Source organism: Chionomys nivalis, chromosome 13 (assembly GCF_950005125.1).
Source record: "Chionomys nivalis chromosome 13, mChiNiv1.1, whole genome shotgun sequence".
Lineage (NCBI taxonomy): Eukaryota > Metazoa > Chordata > Mammalia > Rodentia > Cricetidae > Chionomys > Chionomys nivalis.
The window spans coordinates 38,514,388-38,534,309 of NC_080098.1; the positions used below are offsets into that span (position 1 = coordinate 38,514,388).

General features: G+C 37.1%; 1 protein-coding gene across 4 annotated transcripts in view; it reads right to left on the bottom strand.

Moving 5' to 3' along the window:
* The window catches only part of Cdk13 (cyclin dependent kinase 13), a 105,510-nt gene that overhangs the window by 60,484 nt on the left and 25,104 nt on the right, over positions 1-19,922 (bottom strand). For all 4 annotated transcript variants that reach the window (XM_057788158.1, XM_057788156.1, XM_057788157.1 and 1 more), the window contains exon 2: positions 4,794-5,453. In XM_057788158.1, coding sequence (XP_057644141.1) covers positions 4,794-5,453 — 660 coding nt within the window. The remainder of the gene's footprint in view (positions 1-4,793; positions 5,454-19,922) is intronic.

A 19,922-nucleotide genomic window follows, 5' to 3' on the forward strand; every position in this document is an offset into this window, starting at 1 on the left:
ATTCTAGTAAGAAGAAATGATGCTTTCCTTTAAGTAAATAAAATCACAATCTGCAAATGACACACCACTATTCTTTTCCATTTACATAATCCAAACCAATTAATTCAATATCATTCTTTTCAATGTTAATTTTTCTGAACCACATAATTTTCTATTTTTTAAAAAAAATTATTTATGTATAAACACTGTATCTACATGTACACCTGCTTGCCAGAAGAGGGCACCAGATCTCATTACAGATTGTTATGAGCCACCATGTGGTTGCTGGGAACTGAACTTAAGATCTCCGTAAGGCCAGTACTCTTAACCACTGAGCTATCTCTCCAGGCCATGATTTTTTAATTTTTAAAGACCCGTGGTGGTCTGACTGATAATGAACCCCCACAGGTATTTTGATCCCTATTGGTGAAACTGTTTGAAAAGAATTAGAAGATATGCATTGTTGGAGAGCAGGCTTTAAGGTTTTAAAGAGCCATTCATTACCTGTGCTCTCTCTCCACCTCTAATTTGTTGATCAAGATGTGAGCTCTCAGCCCAGCACTGTGGAGCATGCCTTTAATCCCAACACTTGGGAGATGGGAGACAGAGGCAAGACAAGATCTGCAAGCTGTTCCTGCTATCATGCCTTTGTTCTGTCATAATGAACTCTGGCCTTCCATAATAGAATTATTATAACCTTGGTTAGTCCTATACTTTAAAAAAAATACCCAAAGAGCTGCAGTTTTCTAATTGTATCTGAATTGTAACTGATAATTTAAAATTTCCCAAATACTAAAAATCTGTTACCTAATCAAGACATGTTAAAAGGGAACCTTTTCATGATAATAAAATTTGGACCTTATATACTTTCACACAAGTTTTCAATCTAATAATGGAAAAGCTCATATTCTGTTGTGGCTCAAAATTAATAAACATATCACTGAAAATAATTTAACTTTAGCTGACACCACTTCTACTTCTATTGAATATTATTATTATCAGATACATAGGTCCTTTAGTACCACATACTGAAAACTATTTGCCAGACAAAGAGTAAAATAATCTTTGTTCTTCATAACTGTTACTCTCTAGAAGGTTCTTTAGCAGGTAAACATTTGAAAAGAAAGTGATTTGTAAGGAATTACACAGCCCATTTCTCAATGTTACCATCCTGCTACTCAACAAATATTACAGGCTTTTATAGTTTTGTGTAAAGTCCTGGAGATTTAATAAAAAATAATAAATATTACACTACTGTTTCTTTCATATAGAAGGTCAGATTTTTTGAAAATTGGTAAGCAGTAAATTAAAATACTAGACAAATGGATTCAGAGCCTGATGAGGTGCTAAACGTTAGCTAAATTCTATTTGAAATCTATTCTGTTTATAACTATGCCTATTTAAAGACAAAAACTCTTTTCATCTCAAAAATAATGGCCCTGGCCTTGAAGATAACATGTCTTTTTACAGTGTTCACTTGCAAATTCCTATTTATCAACAATATGGGCTCAGAACAAACAGGTATAATATCAGTAAATAGTTGTGTAGAAACATGTATTTGTTCTCTAACTAAACATAAGCAATATAGGAGACACTGGTTTAGTTACTTTAAATAATCTCTAGCTTATTGAGGCGTGTATGGAGGAACCACAAATGTCACCTGCTCTGAAGCAGCACTGTCCCTCCGTGAACATACAAGAATCTACATAGGAAGAAGAAAAAGACAAGCTCTTCTGAGTAAACAAGGAGCGTCAAGGTCACAGGAGAGGGAAGAAAATGTATAGCTCAATAAAAGCAAATAAGACAGAGGGATGGGGGGGAGGAGGGGAGGGAGGGGAGGAGGGGAGGGAGGGGAGGAGGGGAGGGAGGGAGGGGAGGAGGGGAGGGAGGGAGGGGAGGAGGGGAGGGAGGGGGGAGGAGGGGAGGGAGGAGGGGAGGGGGGAGGGAGGAGGGGAGGGAGGAGGGAGGGAGGGAGGGAGGGAGGGAGGGAGGGAGGGAGGGAGGGAGGAAGGAAGGAAGGAAGGAAGGAAGGAAGGAAGGAAGGAAGGAAGGAAGGAAGGAAGGAAGGAAGGAAGGAAGATAGGAAGTTAACTGCAATTCTGGGAGAAGGATTCAGAGTCTGGCATACTCTGTTTGGCTAAGACTCAAGGAGGCACCAGTCCAGTGAAAAAGGTGAAAGGATTTTGCTTAAAAGAGCACCTATCAGCCAAACCCAGATTGATGACTGTAACTGATTATAATGCAGGGGAAAAAAAGTTCCATTTGATTAAGAGGACCAGGTGGAGTAGGAAGAACTGTCTTTTTTATGTTAGCTTTATTAATAGCTATTAAGAGGAATGATCAAATTTTTAAAAAAATCATCATTTGTAGTTCCTATTATAGTAATGATTAACAATCTTATTAGTGAGTGCTAAACAGTAGATGACCAGTTTCAGGGAAAACAGATCTTCAAATTAACTAATATATATCCTACAGAAATATATCCTAAAGTAGACATTTGTACCTTCTACACAGAGGTTTTAAGGTTGGTTGGTCAATTAACCAAGTTATCACATCACAGTTTAACATTTTGTTCCTCATACAGTAAGAAGTACATAAAATCATCTCCTAAATATTCTAGCCAAAACTTTGTTCTGAACTTATCCAAGATCCAAATGTTTTCTAAGTTTACAGGAAATGCAAAGGTTAGAGAAAAGCAATCAGACAAATTCAGAGGTAAGACAAACTTTTCAACGCATGGGGGTAAATAACACCTGTAATTATCTGAGGTTACATTAACAGCACATATGAGTAAACTGAAAACTATGGCAACCACTTATTTTCAAATTGATGTGTATACACATACACTTTCCTTATATAGGGAAATTAAAAGCATAAAAGTAGATATTAAATACTAGCATTTGTTGACTCTGGTCATTCTCAACCTGTGAGCCCCAACCCCCTTGGAGGTCAAATGACCCTTTTATAGGGGCCACCAAAGATATTTACATTATGTTTCATAATAGTAGCAAAATTACAGTTATGAAGTAGCAACAAAAATATTTTTATGGTTGGGGGTCATTACAACATGAGGAACTGGATTAAAGGGTCGCAGCACTGGGAAGGTTGAGACCCATTGCTCTAGAAAGTTAAAATACTAATTTTATTGTTTAATTTTATAAAATGGCCAAATACACAAAAGTAACAAGAGTACAGATTTACAAAATCACAGTCACAAAAAGCACAAACAATCTTTGGAGATTTGTTTAAGAATGTAAATATGACAGTTAACTAGGAGTGGGTGGAAAGTGCTCCTTAAAACATGGCTACTGAGATTATGTAGACCATTACTCTTCTTTAAAATTATCTTTAAATAAAGTAAATAGACACCTTGCATATTCAGGTTTCCAGAAACATTATCAGAAAAGACGATCTCTCTACATCAACAAGACAATTTCAACCTGTTTAACACAAAAACAAACAACAAAAACCCACACCAGGTTTCTAAAAAGAAACTTTTAAACATGAAACTCACTAAAACTGATAAAAAGGGGCCGGAGAGATGAGGAGTGGTTCCTCCCTTATTTATAAAAGAGGAAGAGAAAGCCAACAGTTCTTTGCTTACCAAAACCTAAACACCAGTCCTCTTCAAACAAAACATGAGATCTATTATACTTTGCAACTCTGTAGAATAATAATTAGGCATTTTACTTTTGTAAAATGAAAACATCATTAACCTAAGATAGCGTACATTTCCCCCAGTCCTGATTTATACTAAAGCTAATAATGATAGTATCTGAGATGGACAGAACTTTAGCTTACAGCATTCTTTCAGGTCATCTAATTCAAATAACTAATCTGTGATTTTTCATGATAAATATTCTCATTGTTGGATATAACATGGAATAGAGCACAGAAAAACTGAAAACATAAGACTATCAATAGCTATGATCTTCCACATGTAGTCCACTAACAAAGTGTATTGTACTTCTAACAAAACAAATAAGACTATAAAAATATTTACTGCCTGATCCAAGTGATTACTTCTAATCATTTTTCTTTTTCACATTTTAATAACTTAAAACTTCACTGAAAAGAATGTCTCCCTTTTATACACTTTGTATTTAAGTCAGTCACTGAAAGAAATGACTGCCTCAATCATGTCTACAGTAGCAGTAATAGTAGAAAATTTCATATCCAAAAAACATATACATCTATTCAAGGAGAAAGAAAAAGAAAGAAAGAAAGAAAGAAAGAAAGAAAGAAAGAAAGAAAGAAAGAAAGAAAGAAAGAGGAAACACTGAAAGAGAAAAGGCATAAAACAGTGTAGATCGAGAAAGCTGGAGCTGAATGCGGTAGTGCACATCCTTAACCTAAGCACTCTGGAGTCAGGCAGAGAGAGCTCCTGAGCTAAGAGGCTAGCTGGTTCTATACAGTAAATTCCAGGTCAGCCAAGGGCTAGCTACATAGTGCAAAGCCAGCTCATCCTCTCTACTCACCAATTCCCCAAAAACCAACAAGGATAGGGCTGGAGAGATGGCTCAGAGGTTAAGAGCATTGTCTGCTCTTCCAAAGGTCGTGAGTTCAATTCCCAGCAACCACATGGTGGCTCACAACCATCTATAGTGGGGTCTAGTGCCCTCTTCTCGCCTGCAGGCACACATGCAGACAGAATATTGTATACATAATAGATATTTAAAAAAAAAAAAAACCAACAAGAGGCTTTTATACTAACTTTGGGGAAGGATAATCCAGAGTTAAATCATATTTCTCAGTTTAAAGTTTAATTTTTTTTTTTAAATAGTTACTGACAAATTTCAAATGTTTGCACTTACCTATCAGTATCTTTATCTTCAGGCAGCATGGGAGGCAAAGGTAACGGGGGTAATGTAGAGGTCACTAAAGCCACATGTTGCTCCTTCTCCTTAGCGCCTATGCTTGGTGTAAGTGGCTTAGTTTTCTCTTTAGTAGTAGATACTGGTTCTTCCTTTGTAGCAGCAGCTTTACTTTCCTTCCCAACAACTGTTTTCTTGGAGGCTTTATCTACAATCAAGTTATTGTCTACCTTTGTTACTTGAAGGGGTGGCTTTGCCTTTACTTTGTCACTTTTGGCGGTCCCAGCACTTGAGGGCGAAGGTGCATGTTCAATTTTCAGTTTCTTCACATCCTTCACGTGGTTTGTCTGTGAGGCACTGGCTCCAGTTTCTGTGCTCCCCTTAGTAGGGGTAGATGCATTTGAGGCTTTTGCAGCTTTGGCAGCTGCCTCAGCAGCCTTAGCTGCCTCTGCAGCCTTAGCTGCCTCTGCAGCTCTTGCTGCCTCTGCAGCTCGTGCCTTTTTATTCTTGTTCAATTCAGCTGCCAGACTACTCTTGAGAGTTAGTGTACTAGGAGAAATGCTTGAGTGACGACTTCTAGATCTAGACAATCTGTGCCTGCTACGAGATCTTGAGTGCCTAGATGAATATGGGCTTCTGCTTCGAGATTTGGCAGACCGTCTGGTGAAAAATAATTATTTAGTCAGTCACCAAATTAAATTTTATAGAGTGATAATTTGAATCTCTGAAGTGAAACAAATTTACTTAATTTCAAAATAATAATACACCATCTCTGAAAGGTTTTGTTGTTATTTCTAAGTAAAATACCAGATGACATTTTCTATAAAATATTCTTTTTTTTCTCTGACCTATGAATGCTCAAAGATAAGGCTGAATTTAAAACAAAACAATAAAAAACTTCGTAAGAAAAATAACAATTAGGGCAGCAACAGGCCATCACTGCTAAATCAGAGAGGAGGAATAGGCAGTAAGGATCAAACAAAGACAGCAGCAGATAGTCTTCTACCCTCCTCCCTCAGTCACAGTTTCTGGTACAAATAAATTGTGTCTCTTTACCACCATGAGTCCTATTTTTGATACTTCAGAATTCCCTATTACTCCTCTTCTAAGTTCCCCTCCCAAATTCTTTCAAAATGTAGAAATAAGACCTAGTTTGTTTCAGCATTGAGCTATCATTGCATACAAGCCCCATGCCTTACATAAAAATATATGCAATTATTTCTGAATAATAAAAACATAAGCTTTTAAAATATTCTAATTCGTTAAGCAGCTGTACATATCAATTATTGAAATAAAGATAAACTTACAATTATTCACTAAAATAAGTGAAAACACTTAACTAAATCAAAGAAAAATAACCTGCATAATTTTATATAGGAAGCAAGTGCTATATTAGGAAACTTGGCTACATTTTGATTGTTTCTTCTCCCTTCAGATGGTTGAGCTCAAGACAAAACATATGTAAGTCATATGTGTATCCCCTGATCAGATAGATACCAATGAACAGCAAGAGAAAGAAAGCAAAGAGATGGCATCTCATCACAGGTAATAACAGAGACTTTTATAAAGCAATTTTTCTACAATGTATTTCCTAGGACCATGACTTGGGTTACCTATTTAATACAGACACAAAAATTGTATGTAATACATTCTCAGACTCTGCTAAGTTGCTAGTAAACTCCAATGATACATTTACTATTTACAGCTAAGAGTCTGATAACCTAAAATTTAATATAAAAAACAAAACTCAAATGTAGATGATTTTTAAGTAATAGTTTTGCCAACATTTCCAAAAACCTTACCATTTTACTAATGTTTCAGGTATAGCTGTGAGGATGAGAAAGAAACAAGTCTTTAGGCCGGGTGGTGGTGGAGCACGCCTTTAATCCCAGCACTTGGGAGGCAGAGGCAGGTGGATCTCTGTGAGTTCAAGACCAGCCTGGTCTACAAGAGCTAGTTTCCAGGACAGGCTCCAAAACCACAGAGAAACCCTGTCTCGAAAACAGAAGAAAAAGAAAGAAAGAAAGAAAGAAAGAAAGAAAGAAAGAAAGAAAGAAAGAAAGAAAGAAAGAAAGAAAGAAAGAAAGAAAGAAAGAGAAAAGAAAAGAAAAGAAAAAGAAAAAGAAACACGTCTTTAAACCTATAACAAGTTACACTATAACAATCTTACTAAAATTCTTTCTTATGAATAAAATTTCTTAATTTTTTTTCTTGGACAAGACAACTTGGTGTTAAAGCATTTGTCACCAAATCTAAATACCAAGAGTTCTAGCCTCCAAGGACCCATAAGAGAACCAATTTCTGCAATCTATCTTGACCTCAATGTACACACGCAAGTAAGCATGCATGCACGCACGCACACAAAAACATAACTAAGTAAATAATTAAAATGGGTTTTTATGATAGTTCTATCTGTTGAATTTACAGTGAACACGTTAACTATTCACTGCTTGTTTGTTTTTCTGCTTTGTGATTTCTCTGTGTAGCCTTGGCTGTCCTGGCACTCATCTGTAGACCAGGCTGGCTTCAAATCACAAAGATCCACCTGTCTCTCTGCCTCTCGAGTGCTGGGGTTAAAGACATGTGCTATCCCTGCCCGGCTCATTGCTGGTTTTAAGTAAGTTAAAGATCTCTTTAGGAGCTAAAAAGATGGCACGGGGTGGTGGAAATTAAGAGCAGGTAGTGTTCTCAAAGGTTCAGCACCAAGGTCAGGCACCTGGCTCCAGGGAATCCAAAGCCCCCTTCTGATCTCAATGGGCACTGCACTCATTTGCACATACCGCCCCCACACAATATTTACAAACAAAAATTTTAAGTACTCTTTTAAAAAACTAAGAGATTATCTTATGCTTTTAAGAACTTTTCCAAATTTACTTAGATTTATACAATTTAAGTAAAATCAGAATTGCAACTCAAACAGGCTAGAGCTCACTATTAATTAGCTAGGCTAGTTAAGTGTCCCTTAAAGCAGTGGTTCTCAATGTAGTTCTCTTCCTAATGCTGCAACCCTTTAATGCAGTTCCTCATGTTGGGATGACCTCCAACCATAAAAATATTTTTGTTGCTACTTCATAACTGTAATTTTGCGACTGTTATGAATTGTAATGTAAATATTTTTGGAGCAGAAGTTTGGCAAAGGAGCTGAGACCCACAGGTTAAGAATCACTACCTTAAAGGGACAGAGCATGGTGTCCTGGTCATTCCAACTATATCACAGAGACTCTGCAAGAATCCAGTTCTGAGCAATGTACTTGGTGAACTCTCACAAATTCAGGCAGCTTTGTCCCCTTTGCCATCATAGCTACTGTGACATACCCTCTTTCCCACAGCTCCAACAGCACTCAATGTATTCTTGTCACTTCAGGGTTTGCTCTTAGTGACGACTTAGCATTCTTTGTGAGCTCCCTTAATCTGCATCACCTTTGTGGTTTCTTTTTAAAGTCTCCTCAGTCATCTAAATTAGATTTCATTTTTTTCTAAAACTTTCACTAGGTGTGCCAAGTCTTAAAGCCAAAATAATCAATTTTTAGCTACCTAAATTATTTTTGCTGAAAGATTATACAATCCACCATTGAGCATCATTTGCCAATGCAACTTCCTGGGGTGAAAGAAAACACAGAAGCTCACGTAATCAATATCCAATACAATAGCCATTACCCTCAACACTTCTTAGCCTACTTTTTTTTTTTTTGCCTTATTTACCTTACATCCTCATGGAATTCTCACAGTAACATTTACTTTAAAAGCTTGTTTAAAATCCTCGAGAGGTATGAAAATGATTATCAAACTGAAAATTACCATGCTAAGTATTATTTTTTTCAAAATGTGTCTTTTTCACATTTGTATTTATTGTTACACTGGTCACAATACTTAGGAAATAGAATCAACTTAAGATGTCTAGCAGCATATGAATGGGCTAAAAAATAGCATGGTACATATACACAATGGAACTTGAGCCATAAACTAATGTGGGATTTCCTTCTGTATGCTGTGATTACCATTAATGAATAAAGAAACTGCTTTGGACCTATAGCAGGGCAGAATTTAGCTAGGCGGGGAAAACTAAGCTGAATGCTGGGAGAAAGAAGGACGGAGTCAGAAAGAAGCCATGGAATCATTGCTGGAGACAGAGTGCTGAAACTTGGCTGGTAGACCACAAACTCGTGGTGGTGCACAGATTACTAGAAATGGGCTAAATTAAGACGTAAGAATTAGCCAGTAAGAAGTTAGAGCTAATGGGCCAAGCAATGTTTTAATTAATACAGTTTCTGTGTGATTATTTTGGATCTAAGCTAGCCAAAGGGACAGGAACCAACAAGCGGCCCTCCTCCAACAATAAACAAAAATGAAATCATGGCATTTGCAGGAAAATAAGAGTGGAAATTGTTATGCTAACCAGATTAGCAAAATTCATTAAAAAAACCTGCATTTTTGTCTTAAATGTACTACTGAGATTTTTAAATTATTATTCATATTTTTTAAAGGTCTCTTTCAAGCATTTCTTACTTTAAAGGCTGGCCAGGAGACACACCTTTAATCCCAGCTCTCGAGAGGCAGAAGCAAGAAAAAAATCTTCGCATGTCCTGGAGTCAGAATGGTCTACATAGTGAGTTCTAGATTAGGCAGGGCTACATAATGAGATGCTATCTCAAAAAAATATTCAAAGAACAACAAATGATGTTTCTATGTACTTTATTATGCACTGTTGTATGCACTCTACTAATTATTTACAACAGAATGGTGGGAGTTTCTTAAATGTACCTCATTTAAAATCTACCTTATCTATCTAATCTATTAGACTACTGAATACATCAGATCCAGCACCGTCTAAAATTAAGATTTAGGAAGTACATACATCATTCTCTTAATATTTGATCCTCTTAACATTCTGTTTTTAATTTTACTATTCTCTATTTGTTTAACCATGCTACAAATTTTATTTCCTGGTAAACACATGCTATCTCAGCAACCACCTTAACTTACTACTCTACATTGCCTTATATCCATACCCTCTGAATATTTCCTACTGTTGCTGTTAACAAACTAGACCAAACACAGTGACTTAAAGCAACACAAATTACCTCACCGTTCTAGACACAGAAATCCAGTGAGTTTTGAAAACTTAAACCACCTATCTCCACTCAAATCTCGAGATAATATGTTCTCTCTTTTTTTTTTTTTTTTGGTTTTTCGAGACAGGGTTTCTCTGTGGTTTTGGAGCCTGTCCTGGAACTAGCTTTTGTAGACCAGGCTGGTCTCGAACTCACAGAGATCCGCCTGCCTCTGCCTCCCAAGTGCTGGGATTAAAGGCGTGCGCCACCATCGCCCGGCGATAATATGTTCTCTTACCTTTCCCAGTTTCACTTAACTCAAGGCATCCATCATTCAGGCTTCTGCTTCCATCACTTCCTTCCTGTATGTATTAGCATATGGCATTTCTGACTCAATCCCACAGTCACCTTTCTATAAACCTCCTTGCCAAACAGGAACTACCTAGGTAGTACTTTTTAATCGTATTTTGCCACGACATACTTTATCTATACACATTCCAGAGACTATAACATGGATATGTTATATGGGCCTTACATTGTCTACCATACTCCTCTTTTTTCCTCAAAACCACTTTTCTCTTTCATCCCACCACCTTCTCTCTTAATCTACCCTGTTCAATTGATATATTCTCTCTGTAAACAGCATAACCAAACCAATCTTCCTTGCTGTTCAATGATTTTTTTACATGTCCCAAATCCTTCACTTTCCTTCTACAAACCTTCACAACATTCTTAAAGCTCACCAACCAGTTCCAAAATTTATCAGACATATCTTCTCCCACACAAACTATATTACATTATACATTATACTTCATTGCTATCTAAAATTAACCCTTCTGTGATGAACCATACTCTGGAACCTTATTTTACAGGGTGTTGACCCAAATGGCACAACCTGTAAGCATGTCAAAAATGATGTTTCTCATCTCCTTTCCAGTACCTATGGTCTTAAACACACAAAAATGTTTATTAAAAAAAAAATAGCAGACAGGTGGATCAAAAGATCAAGCACTGGTATCTTGCTATCTTTCCTGCAAGTCAATCTCCTGTGCCCATAAACTCATATACTCACTGATATTAACTAGAAAATAAACATGCTTTATAAAACTAGAACAAAAACTCAATGTCTATGATGACAATATTAAGTATATTCTTAAACATACTCCCTACCATTTCAGTTTCCCTACTTTTTTTCCTGACTATATATGCTGGCAGCTTCTGTCTTTTAAAGTTCTTCTGTACCATATTTATTCTCACACAGAATATAATTTATATCTGCAAATTGTGGTGGTCTGAGTGTCTGAATACGAATGAACCCCATAGGCTCATTATTTGAATAGTTAGTCACCAGGGAGTGGCACTATTTGAAAAGATTAGAAGTATTAGGAGGTGTGACCTTGTTGGAGGAAAGTGGTACTAAGAGTGTGCTTTGAGGTTTCAAAAGCCTATGCCAGGCACAGGCAGGCAGGCAGTCGTCCCCCCTAACACCGCCTATGGATCAGAATGTAGAACTCTAAGCTATTGCTTACATGCCCCATGCTCCCCACCATGACAGTGGATAACCTCTGAACTGTAAGCAAGTACACAGTTAAATGCTTTTGATAAGAATTGTCTTGGTCACAGTTTCACTTAACAATACAACGGTGACTAAGACGCATAATAACTTAGACCACGGTTTTTAAAATGTGAATTGCAGTTTCTGAAGGTACAATAACCAGAAGTTAATTCAAACTTAAATGTAACAGATAAGAGGAGTTTCTGGCAGTGTTATTGTGCAGCTTCATTGCAATCTTGGTTCTGAGCATATAACATGCACTCTTTTTTTTCTTTTTTCTTTTTTTGGATTTTCGAGACAGGGTTTCTCCATAGCTTTTGGTTCCTGTTCTGGAACTAGTTCTTGTAGACCAGGCTGGCCTCAAACTCACAGAGATCCGCCTGCCTCTGCCTCCCAAGTGCTGGGATTAAAGGTGTGCACCACCACCACCGGAAAGATCTGAATACAGTGCCCCCATTCAGCAGGAAGCAGTTTGGAGAGAAAAAACTGCGCCCATATTCCCAAATATGGTTTATAAATGTTCTTTTACATTTAAAGAGGGATATGATATAGATATGAATAATTTGCCTCTTTGCATAAATACATGTTATAAAGTCAACATTTAATTCCTTATGTAAAAGTGAAAAGTACATGCATTTCTTTAGTATTCAGATTTGGTTCTGTCTTTAATACAATTGTATTCATATCAAATAATTATTACAAAATAAACTTGCAATTTATTATCAGTAAGCATCATATACCTCTATACCAGGGATGGTTATGAAGCCCTGGCTTAGCCACCTCCTCACTACTTCCAATTACCATACATAGCCCTCAGTACAATACAGTTAAAACCTTTAAAAGAGTATTAAGTCTGAAATATTCCTTATACTCAAAGATGCCAGACAAGATGGCAGAAACCTGAAGTCACTCTATACTACACACACACACACACACACACACACACACACGCTGCGACACCAACTGGTCTCCAAGTCCTGTCAACTCTCTTATTTTTTCCACTTTAAAATCTCCAGACTCTTTAACCTAAACAGCTACATTACTCTTCTCTACATTAGACTCTGCATCATCACTTACTTAGAGAAGTCTCTTTATCAGGCTCCTACATCAAATCTCCACCCTTTCAGATTGATTACTCTCCGAACAGCCACCTGAATAATCTTCCAATACCCCTCCTACCCAAAGTCCTTAGCCACAGCCATGTATACAAAGCCCTTGTCCAACCATTCAAAAATAAACCAAATGCCAGGCCCAGAATGTTTCTCTCACATTCCTCTAATCACCTCCTGCATCTGCCTAACAAGGGATACAACGTTTTAGTACAATGCTTACCACCTATCCAAAATTTGCCTTTACTGAAACTGGGGATATAGCTCAATTGATACTTAACTAGCATGCATGAAGCCCTGAGTTCAATCACCTACACAACATAAACCAGGCATGTTGGGGGCACAACTATAATCCCTGCACTCAGAAGTTGAAGGTAGGAAGATCAGGTCAAAGTTTAAGGCTACATAGCAAGCTCCGGACCAGTCTAGGATACATGAATCATACACATACACACACACACACACTCACTCACACACACACACACACCAACAAAAACCTCCTTTTAATGTAACAGAACTAGAAATAATCTTTGTCCCATAATCCTCCCACATTGTCTTATCTCATAATAAAAATAACTTAATTGCCCTACCCAACTAAACTGAGAGAAAATATCTTCAAAGCTTTGACTTTGAATACAAACCTGGCCAATTCCAGATGCTCACTAATATTTATATAGTAAGAACACTACTGATGATGCTCCTAATGAATGGTCCTAATCTAGCTTTCCCTACTGCTGTGGTTTGAATGTAAAATGTTCCCCAAAGCATGGCATGTATTTGAACATTTGGTCACCAGCTGGTGGCTCTGTTTGGGAAAGTTATAAAAACTTTAAGTGTAACCTTGCTTAAGTAAGTCCATCAACCAGAGGCAGACGCTCAGGTTTTACAGCCTGTTTATGAATAAAATGTGACTGAACAGTCTCACACCTGATGTTGCCATTTCTGCCCAACATAACAATACTGTATAGCTCTGGAACCGTAAACCAAAATAAATCCTTTCCCCCACAAAGGCTTTTTCTTGTCAAGGTATTTTTATCACAGTACCAGAAACAAAACTAATATACCTAACAACTACTACATGAGACCAATGCTATACTGTGTTTTCATTACCTATGGAGAACATTCTCCATCTTTTATAGTGAATCCTTCCTAATTTTCAAGGGATAGTCCTAGAGCCTTTTCTTCATAACAACTCCAAGACGCAATAGTGACTTATTGGCACCATTCTTCTGACCAAATCATCATTCTCAACCTTTTATTTTAGGCATTTACCTATTAGATTATAGCTTCTTTGAAGAGCATAATATAATCTAAGTCAATTTTATTTAATCACACTACACTTGATAGCTTAATGCCATTTGGATAGCAATTCTTTGTCAAATGAACACAATGAACATCAGTCTACAAAAAAAAAATCATTTGACTTTCTCTGCCTTCACAACAATGAAAATACAGAGAAAGATGGGGAAACTAAGACAGAATGCCAAGAAACTTGTTACTCAGGTAGAATCAATAATCAAGCCAACTCACCCAATCCAAAGCCTGGTGTCACTTTCTGTTACCATACTGAACTCTTTCACCTTCACATTTACTTAGTTCTTAACTAGTTTTCAGAAATCAGGCTAACCTTTGTTCTCTATTATCTGTCCATTTGCTGAAATCAGAACACTTGTCATCTACTACAAGGCACTCCAGAATCAGCTTTAAAAAACAAAAACAAAAAACAGAATTTGTAACTAAATACTCTGTTGAAGAAGACTAAATGTTTTCCTTTCACCATTAGGAATAGAGAAGGAAGTCTTGCTGGGCAGGCCTTTAATCCCAGCAGTTAGATCTCTGTGAGTTCAAGGCTAGCCTGGTCTACAGAGTGAGTTCCAGGACAAGCTGCAAAGCTACACAGAGGAAACCCTGTCTGGAAAAATCAAACAAACAAAGATCCTAGAATCCACTAAAAATATAGAAACCAATAAATAAAAGAGTCAACCATTTCTACATTCTTACTCAATATGAAAAGAAGTTTTAGTTATCAGCAGGAGAGTGGTGGCACACACCTTTAGTTCCATCCAATGTGGGCCCATGACAACAACAGTGACATAAAGGTTGCTGTCAGCTGGGTGGTAGTGGTTTACAACTCTAATCCCAACACTCAGGAAAAAGAGGCAGGCAGATTTCTGAGCTTGAGCCCAACCTGATCTACAGAGCGAGTTCTAGGACAGTCAGGGATACAAAGAGAAACCCTGTCTTGAAAAACCAAAAGAAAGAGAAGCAGTTTTAGTTCTGCACACCAGCAGTGAACAGTCAGAACAGACAGGAGGATAGCTAGGGCTTGCTGGCTGTCACCCCATCCAAACAAACAAGTTTCAGGTTCAGGGAGCTTATGCCTCAAAGAAAAGGAAAAAGAAAAGAGTGACAAGAGGACACCATAAAATGCCCTCGTCTTGCCTCCATGTGTGCAAATATGTACACCCACAGAGGAATATATGTAACATATACAAATAAAAATAAGAATTTAAAAATCAAGTTTTAAAAAATTACTGAGGGAAACCCAACATGGCAAACAACACTCAGTTACAGTTGGCCAGAGTCTCCAAGGAATAACCTGGGGAAAGCTGAAAAATAGCTATTAGAAAAGTAACACATGGGGCTGGAAAGATGGTCAGAGGTTTAGAGCATTGGCTGCCTTCCAGAGATCCTGAGTTCAATTCCCAGCAACCACATGGAGACTCAGACATCGATAATGTAATTTGGTGCCCTCTTCTGGTGAACAGGCATACATGCATGAAAAACTGTATGCATAATAAATCTTTAAAAAAAAGAAAGAAAAGTGACACACTTAGGTAACTGGTGGGAAAAGGCAATATCCAAGGCAATGGCAGCACAGCACTGACAATCTACAGAATAAAAGCAAGACATTTCAGAAAGGTTTCTGCTTCTGTGGTGGTTTGGCAGCTGACACTCTGTGCAAACTACATTCTCAGAAAACTCAGAGCAAGTGGTAGAGGACTAGTATTTCAGTATCATGAAACAATACAAACAAAATATGCCAAGCCTAGAAAAGAAACCCTCACCATATCTGCATAGCATTTAATAATACTAAAACTAACTCAACGCAACATGTAGGAAGATCAAAGAAGGGGCAATGTCAGCATTTGCATAAGGAGCTCAAAAAGAATTTTTCACTTGAGTATACTCTAATTACTGTAATGAATTCTAACAGGTATGGTCAGATCTGAAATTCTGCCTATGAAGCACTCCCACCGACCAGAACAGCATTGGTAATCCAATCGCTCAATGATTCAGATGGAAGAACAGAGTCACCTATCAACAGAGGACTTCCCAACCCCAGATAAATGTGGAGCTAAGAAATCCAGAGTGAATGTGAAAGAGTGGATAAGTCATGAGTAATTTATATTGTTAATATAGGCATGGCCACATCAAGGACCCAATGCCTGGAACCCAAAGGAATAGCAAAACTGCCCTCCCAAGGGTGAGACTCAGAGGAATGACAAAGCCTTCTTCTGGTAGGTATGTATAAAACCCAGCAGCTACAGATTCCTGTTGTGGAATATTATTTTAACTGTGAAAAGGTATGTTACATTTGTTTCTGCTGTTTTTGTTAACAATGTAAAGACATGTTACATTGGTTTGGTTAAATAAAATTAAACTGGGGTCAGGAGGCTGAATCAGCAATTAGCTGACGGGAAACGGTAGGGAAGAACTAAGTGTAGCAGGGTTCTTTATTGGGAGCTGAGCAGAAAGGGAGCCCCTTTTTCCAGGAGAACGAAAAGGGAGAAGGAGAGGACACCAGGGGCCAGTCACTCAGCTATACTGCTGCTGCGGGAATACATTCTGCTTCAGCCAATAGCCTTTAAGATACCAGCCCACGTGGTCTTCTCTTAAACTATACTATAAAAGCAGCAGTAACCAGCTCTCTTGTTTCCTGCTCCTGCTTCCAGCTTCTACACTCTTTCCTGTTCACTCAGAGGACTGTTGTCTAGGGCAGTGATCTGTAAGTTTTCTACTCAAATAAATAACCCTTTTATTTTCTATAATTCTGAAAAGGTGTGGGATTGTTTTGTGACTTATGCCTTCATACTGTCAGCCAAGGAGTAAAGAGAGGCATATCGAATAGAGAAAGGTAAAGCCAAAAGGTGGTGGTGAACGCCTTTAATCCCAGTACTAAGGAAGCAGAGACAGGTGGATCTCTGTGAGTTTGAGACCAGCCTGGTCTAGAGAACTACACAGAGAAACTCTGTCTCAAAAAACTAAAAATAATCAAACACCATAGAGTTCAATACAAACTACTACACCTGGGGAAAATTATCATTCATAAGCAAAGGAAAAAGAAAAACTTTCCATAATAAAAACAAACTGAAGGAATTTATGTAAGCCAAGTCAGTTGTACAACGGATGTTTGTATAAAGAAAAGGTGAAATATATTTAAGAGAACAAAATTTGTAACCCTATATCAGTGAACCAAATGAAGTCTAAGAAAACACCATAACTAGAATGCAGAAATAAATAGTGTTCAATAATAACTTAATATTAATGGTCTCAATCTCTCACTAAAAGGAAAAAGGCTAGATTAGAAAACAAGATCCATCTTTTACTGTCTCTAAGATAAACACCTCACCATCAGTGATGGTCTTATGATAGAGCATGGGAAAAGGTATTCCAAGCAAATAGGACTAAGAAATAAGCAAACAAAGCTAACGGAATAATTGAAAAAATGGATTGCAAACCAAAACTAGTTAGAAGACCTAGAAAAGGACACTTCATTCTCATTAGTGGAAAATTTCACCAAAAGGTTAACACAATCCTAAACATTTATGCACCAAGCATAGGGGTATCCAATTTCATAAAAAAACAAACTCTATTAGATCAAAAATCACAGACTGACCCCAACACAGTGACAATGGGTGACTTAAACACCCCATTCTCAGCAATAGAAAGGCTAGCCAAACAAAATTTCTACAGTTAAAAGACATTATAAATCAAACAGAACTAGTGAACATTTATAGAACATTCCAATCAAACACTAGATATACTTTTTTCTTAATAGCTCACAGAATTTTCTCCAAAATAGACCACATATTAGGACACAAAACAAGCCCCAACAAATTCTTAAAAATTAAAATAGCATGCTACATTCCATCTGATCACCAATATAGCTAGGTGATCTATATAGAATATAGATATATAGGTATATAGAAGTAATATAGAAAAGACAGTACACAAACTCATAAAAGCTAACTAAACACACCACTGAATAAAAATGAATACCAAAAGCTATGGGACACAATGAAGACAGTCCTAAAGAGAGATCTTACATCACAAAACTGGAGAGATCTCATATTAACAACCTAATGTTGCACATGAAGGCCTTGGAAAAACAAAAACACCAAAAAATAAGAGTAGCTGGTAAGAGAGAATTAATAGTCAAGACTAAAATCAGAAAACAGAAGTGAAAAAAAAGACTGAATGAAGAGTTGATTCTTTGAAAATATTAACCTTTGGACAAATTAACTCCTCCCAAAAAGAGGACATAAATTAATAAAATCAAGGATGAAAACAGAAGCATTTCAAGTGAGGAAATTCAGAGAATCATAAGGTCATAATGCAAAAACTTACATTCCACTAAACTGAGAAAGCTAAACAAAAGTCAATGAAGTAAGCAATAGATCCCGCACAACCAATAAGAAGCAGTAAATAAGTCTTACAACTAAATATACAAACAAAACACACCTCTGTGGTTGTTTGAATGTAATTGACCTCCATAATCTCAAAGGAAGTGGTACTATTTAAGTATGGCTTTGTTGGAGTAGGTGTGACCTTGTTGGAAGAGTGTCTCACTGTGGGAGTGGGCTTTGAGATCTTATATGCTCAAACTTCCCTCAGTGTGGCAGTCAATTGACTTCCTGTTGCTTGCAATAATGTAGCATTTCAGCTCCAGCACCACAGTCAGCCTGCATGCTGCCATGCTCTCCATCATAATGATATGATGATAATGGACTGAACCTCTGAAACTGTAAGGCAGCCACCCCGATTAAGTGTTTGTTTATAAGAGTTGCTGTGGTCATAGTGTCTCTTTACAGCAATAAAAACGCAAAGATAACCTCAGAACCAGATGGATACAACACAGAATTCTACCAGAACTTAAATGAACTAACACCAATACTCTCAATTTATTCTACAAAACAAAAAATGAAGGAATACTTCTAAATCCTTTTTATGAAGCCATCATTACCCTGACACAAAAACCAGACAAAAACAAAATGATAGAGACCAATCTCTCTGATGAACACTAATATAAAAATTCTTATTAAAATACTTGCAAACTGAATTCAAGAGAACACAAAAAGACAAGGCATCATAGTCAAGTTTCATCCCAGAAATACAAAAATGGGTCAAAAGTATAAATAAACATAATCCACTACATAGACCGAAAGTTAGAAACCACATGACCATCTCATTAGATGCAGAAAAGGCAAAAATCCAACATCTTCCCTGATAGAAATCCTAGGGTACATAGGGACACAGAAAACATATAATGGGCAATATACAACAATCCCAACAGGCACACACTGAACAAAAAAACTCAAAGCATTTCCACCAGAATCAGAAATAAGACAAGGATATCCAAGCTCTTCATTCTTGTTTAATACACTGTTCAAAGACTTAGCTGGAGTAAGAAAAGTAATGGAGATAAAGTGAACAAAATTGGAAAGAAGTCATAGTGCTTTTATTTGCAGATGACATTCTATACATAAAAGACTCTAAAAACTCCAAAAAAAGAATATCAGTAGCCTCCCTATATATAAATAAAAAGCATACCAAGTAAGAAAAAAATCCTAGTCACAATAGACTTAAAAAAAAAAAAAAAAAAAAAAAAAAAACACTAGCCGGGCAGTCGTCTATGCCTTTAATTAAAGGAGGCAGAGGCAGGTGCGTCTCTTTGGTCTAGCCTACATAGTGAGTTCCAAGACTGCCAGAGCTACAAAACAAAACCAGTTTCAAAAAAAGACTATCTTGAAACTTGGAATAAATAAAAGAACTAAGACTGTATAATAAAAGATTTGAGACATTAAAGAAAGAAACTGAGAGAAATACCAGAAGACTTAAATATAAATATCTCCCATTCTCATGGATTGGTAGAATTATATTGAAAAAAAAAAAAGCCATCCTCTCAAAAGTAGCTTACAGATACAATACAGTAATACAGTTCCCATCAAAGTACAATGCTACCCTTCTGAGAAACTGAAAAATAATCTTAAATTTTCATATGGGGGGGGAGCTGGAGAGATGGCTCAGAAGTTAAGAGCACTGGCTGTTCTTCCAGAGGTCCTGAGTTCAAATCCCAGTAACCACATGGTAGTTCACAGCCATCTATAATAGGATCTGATGCCCTCTTCTG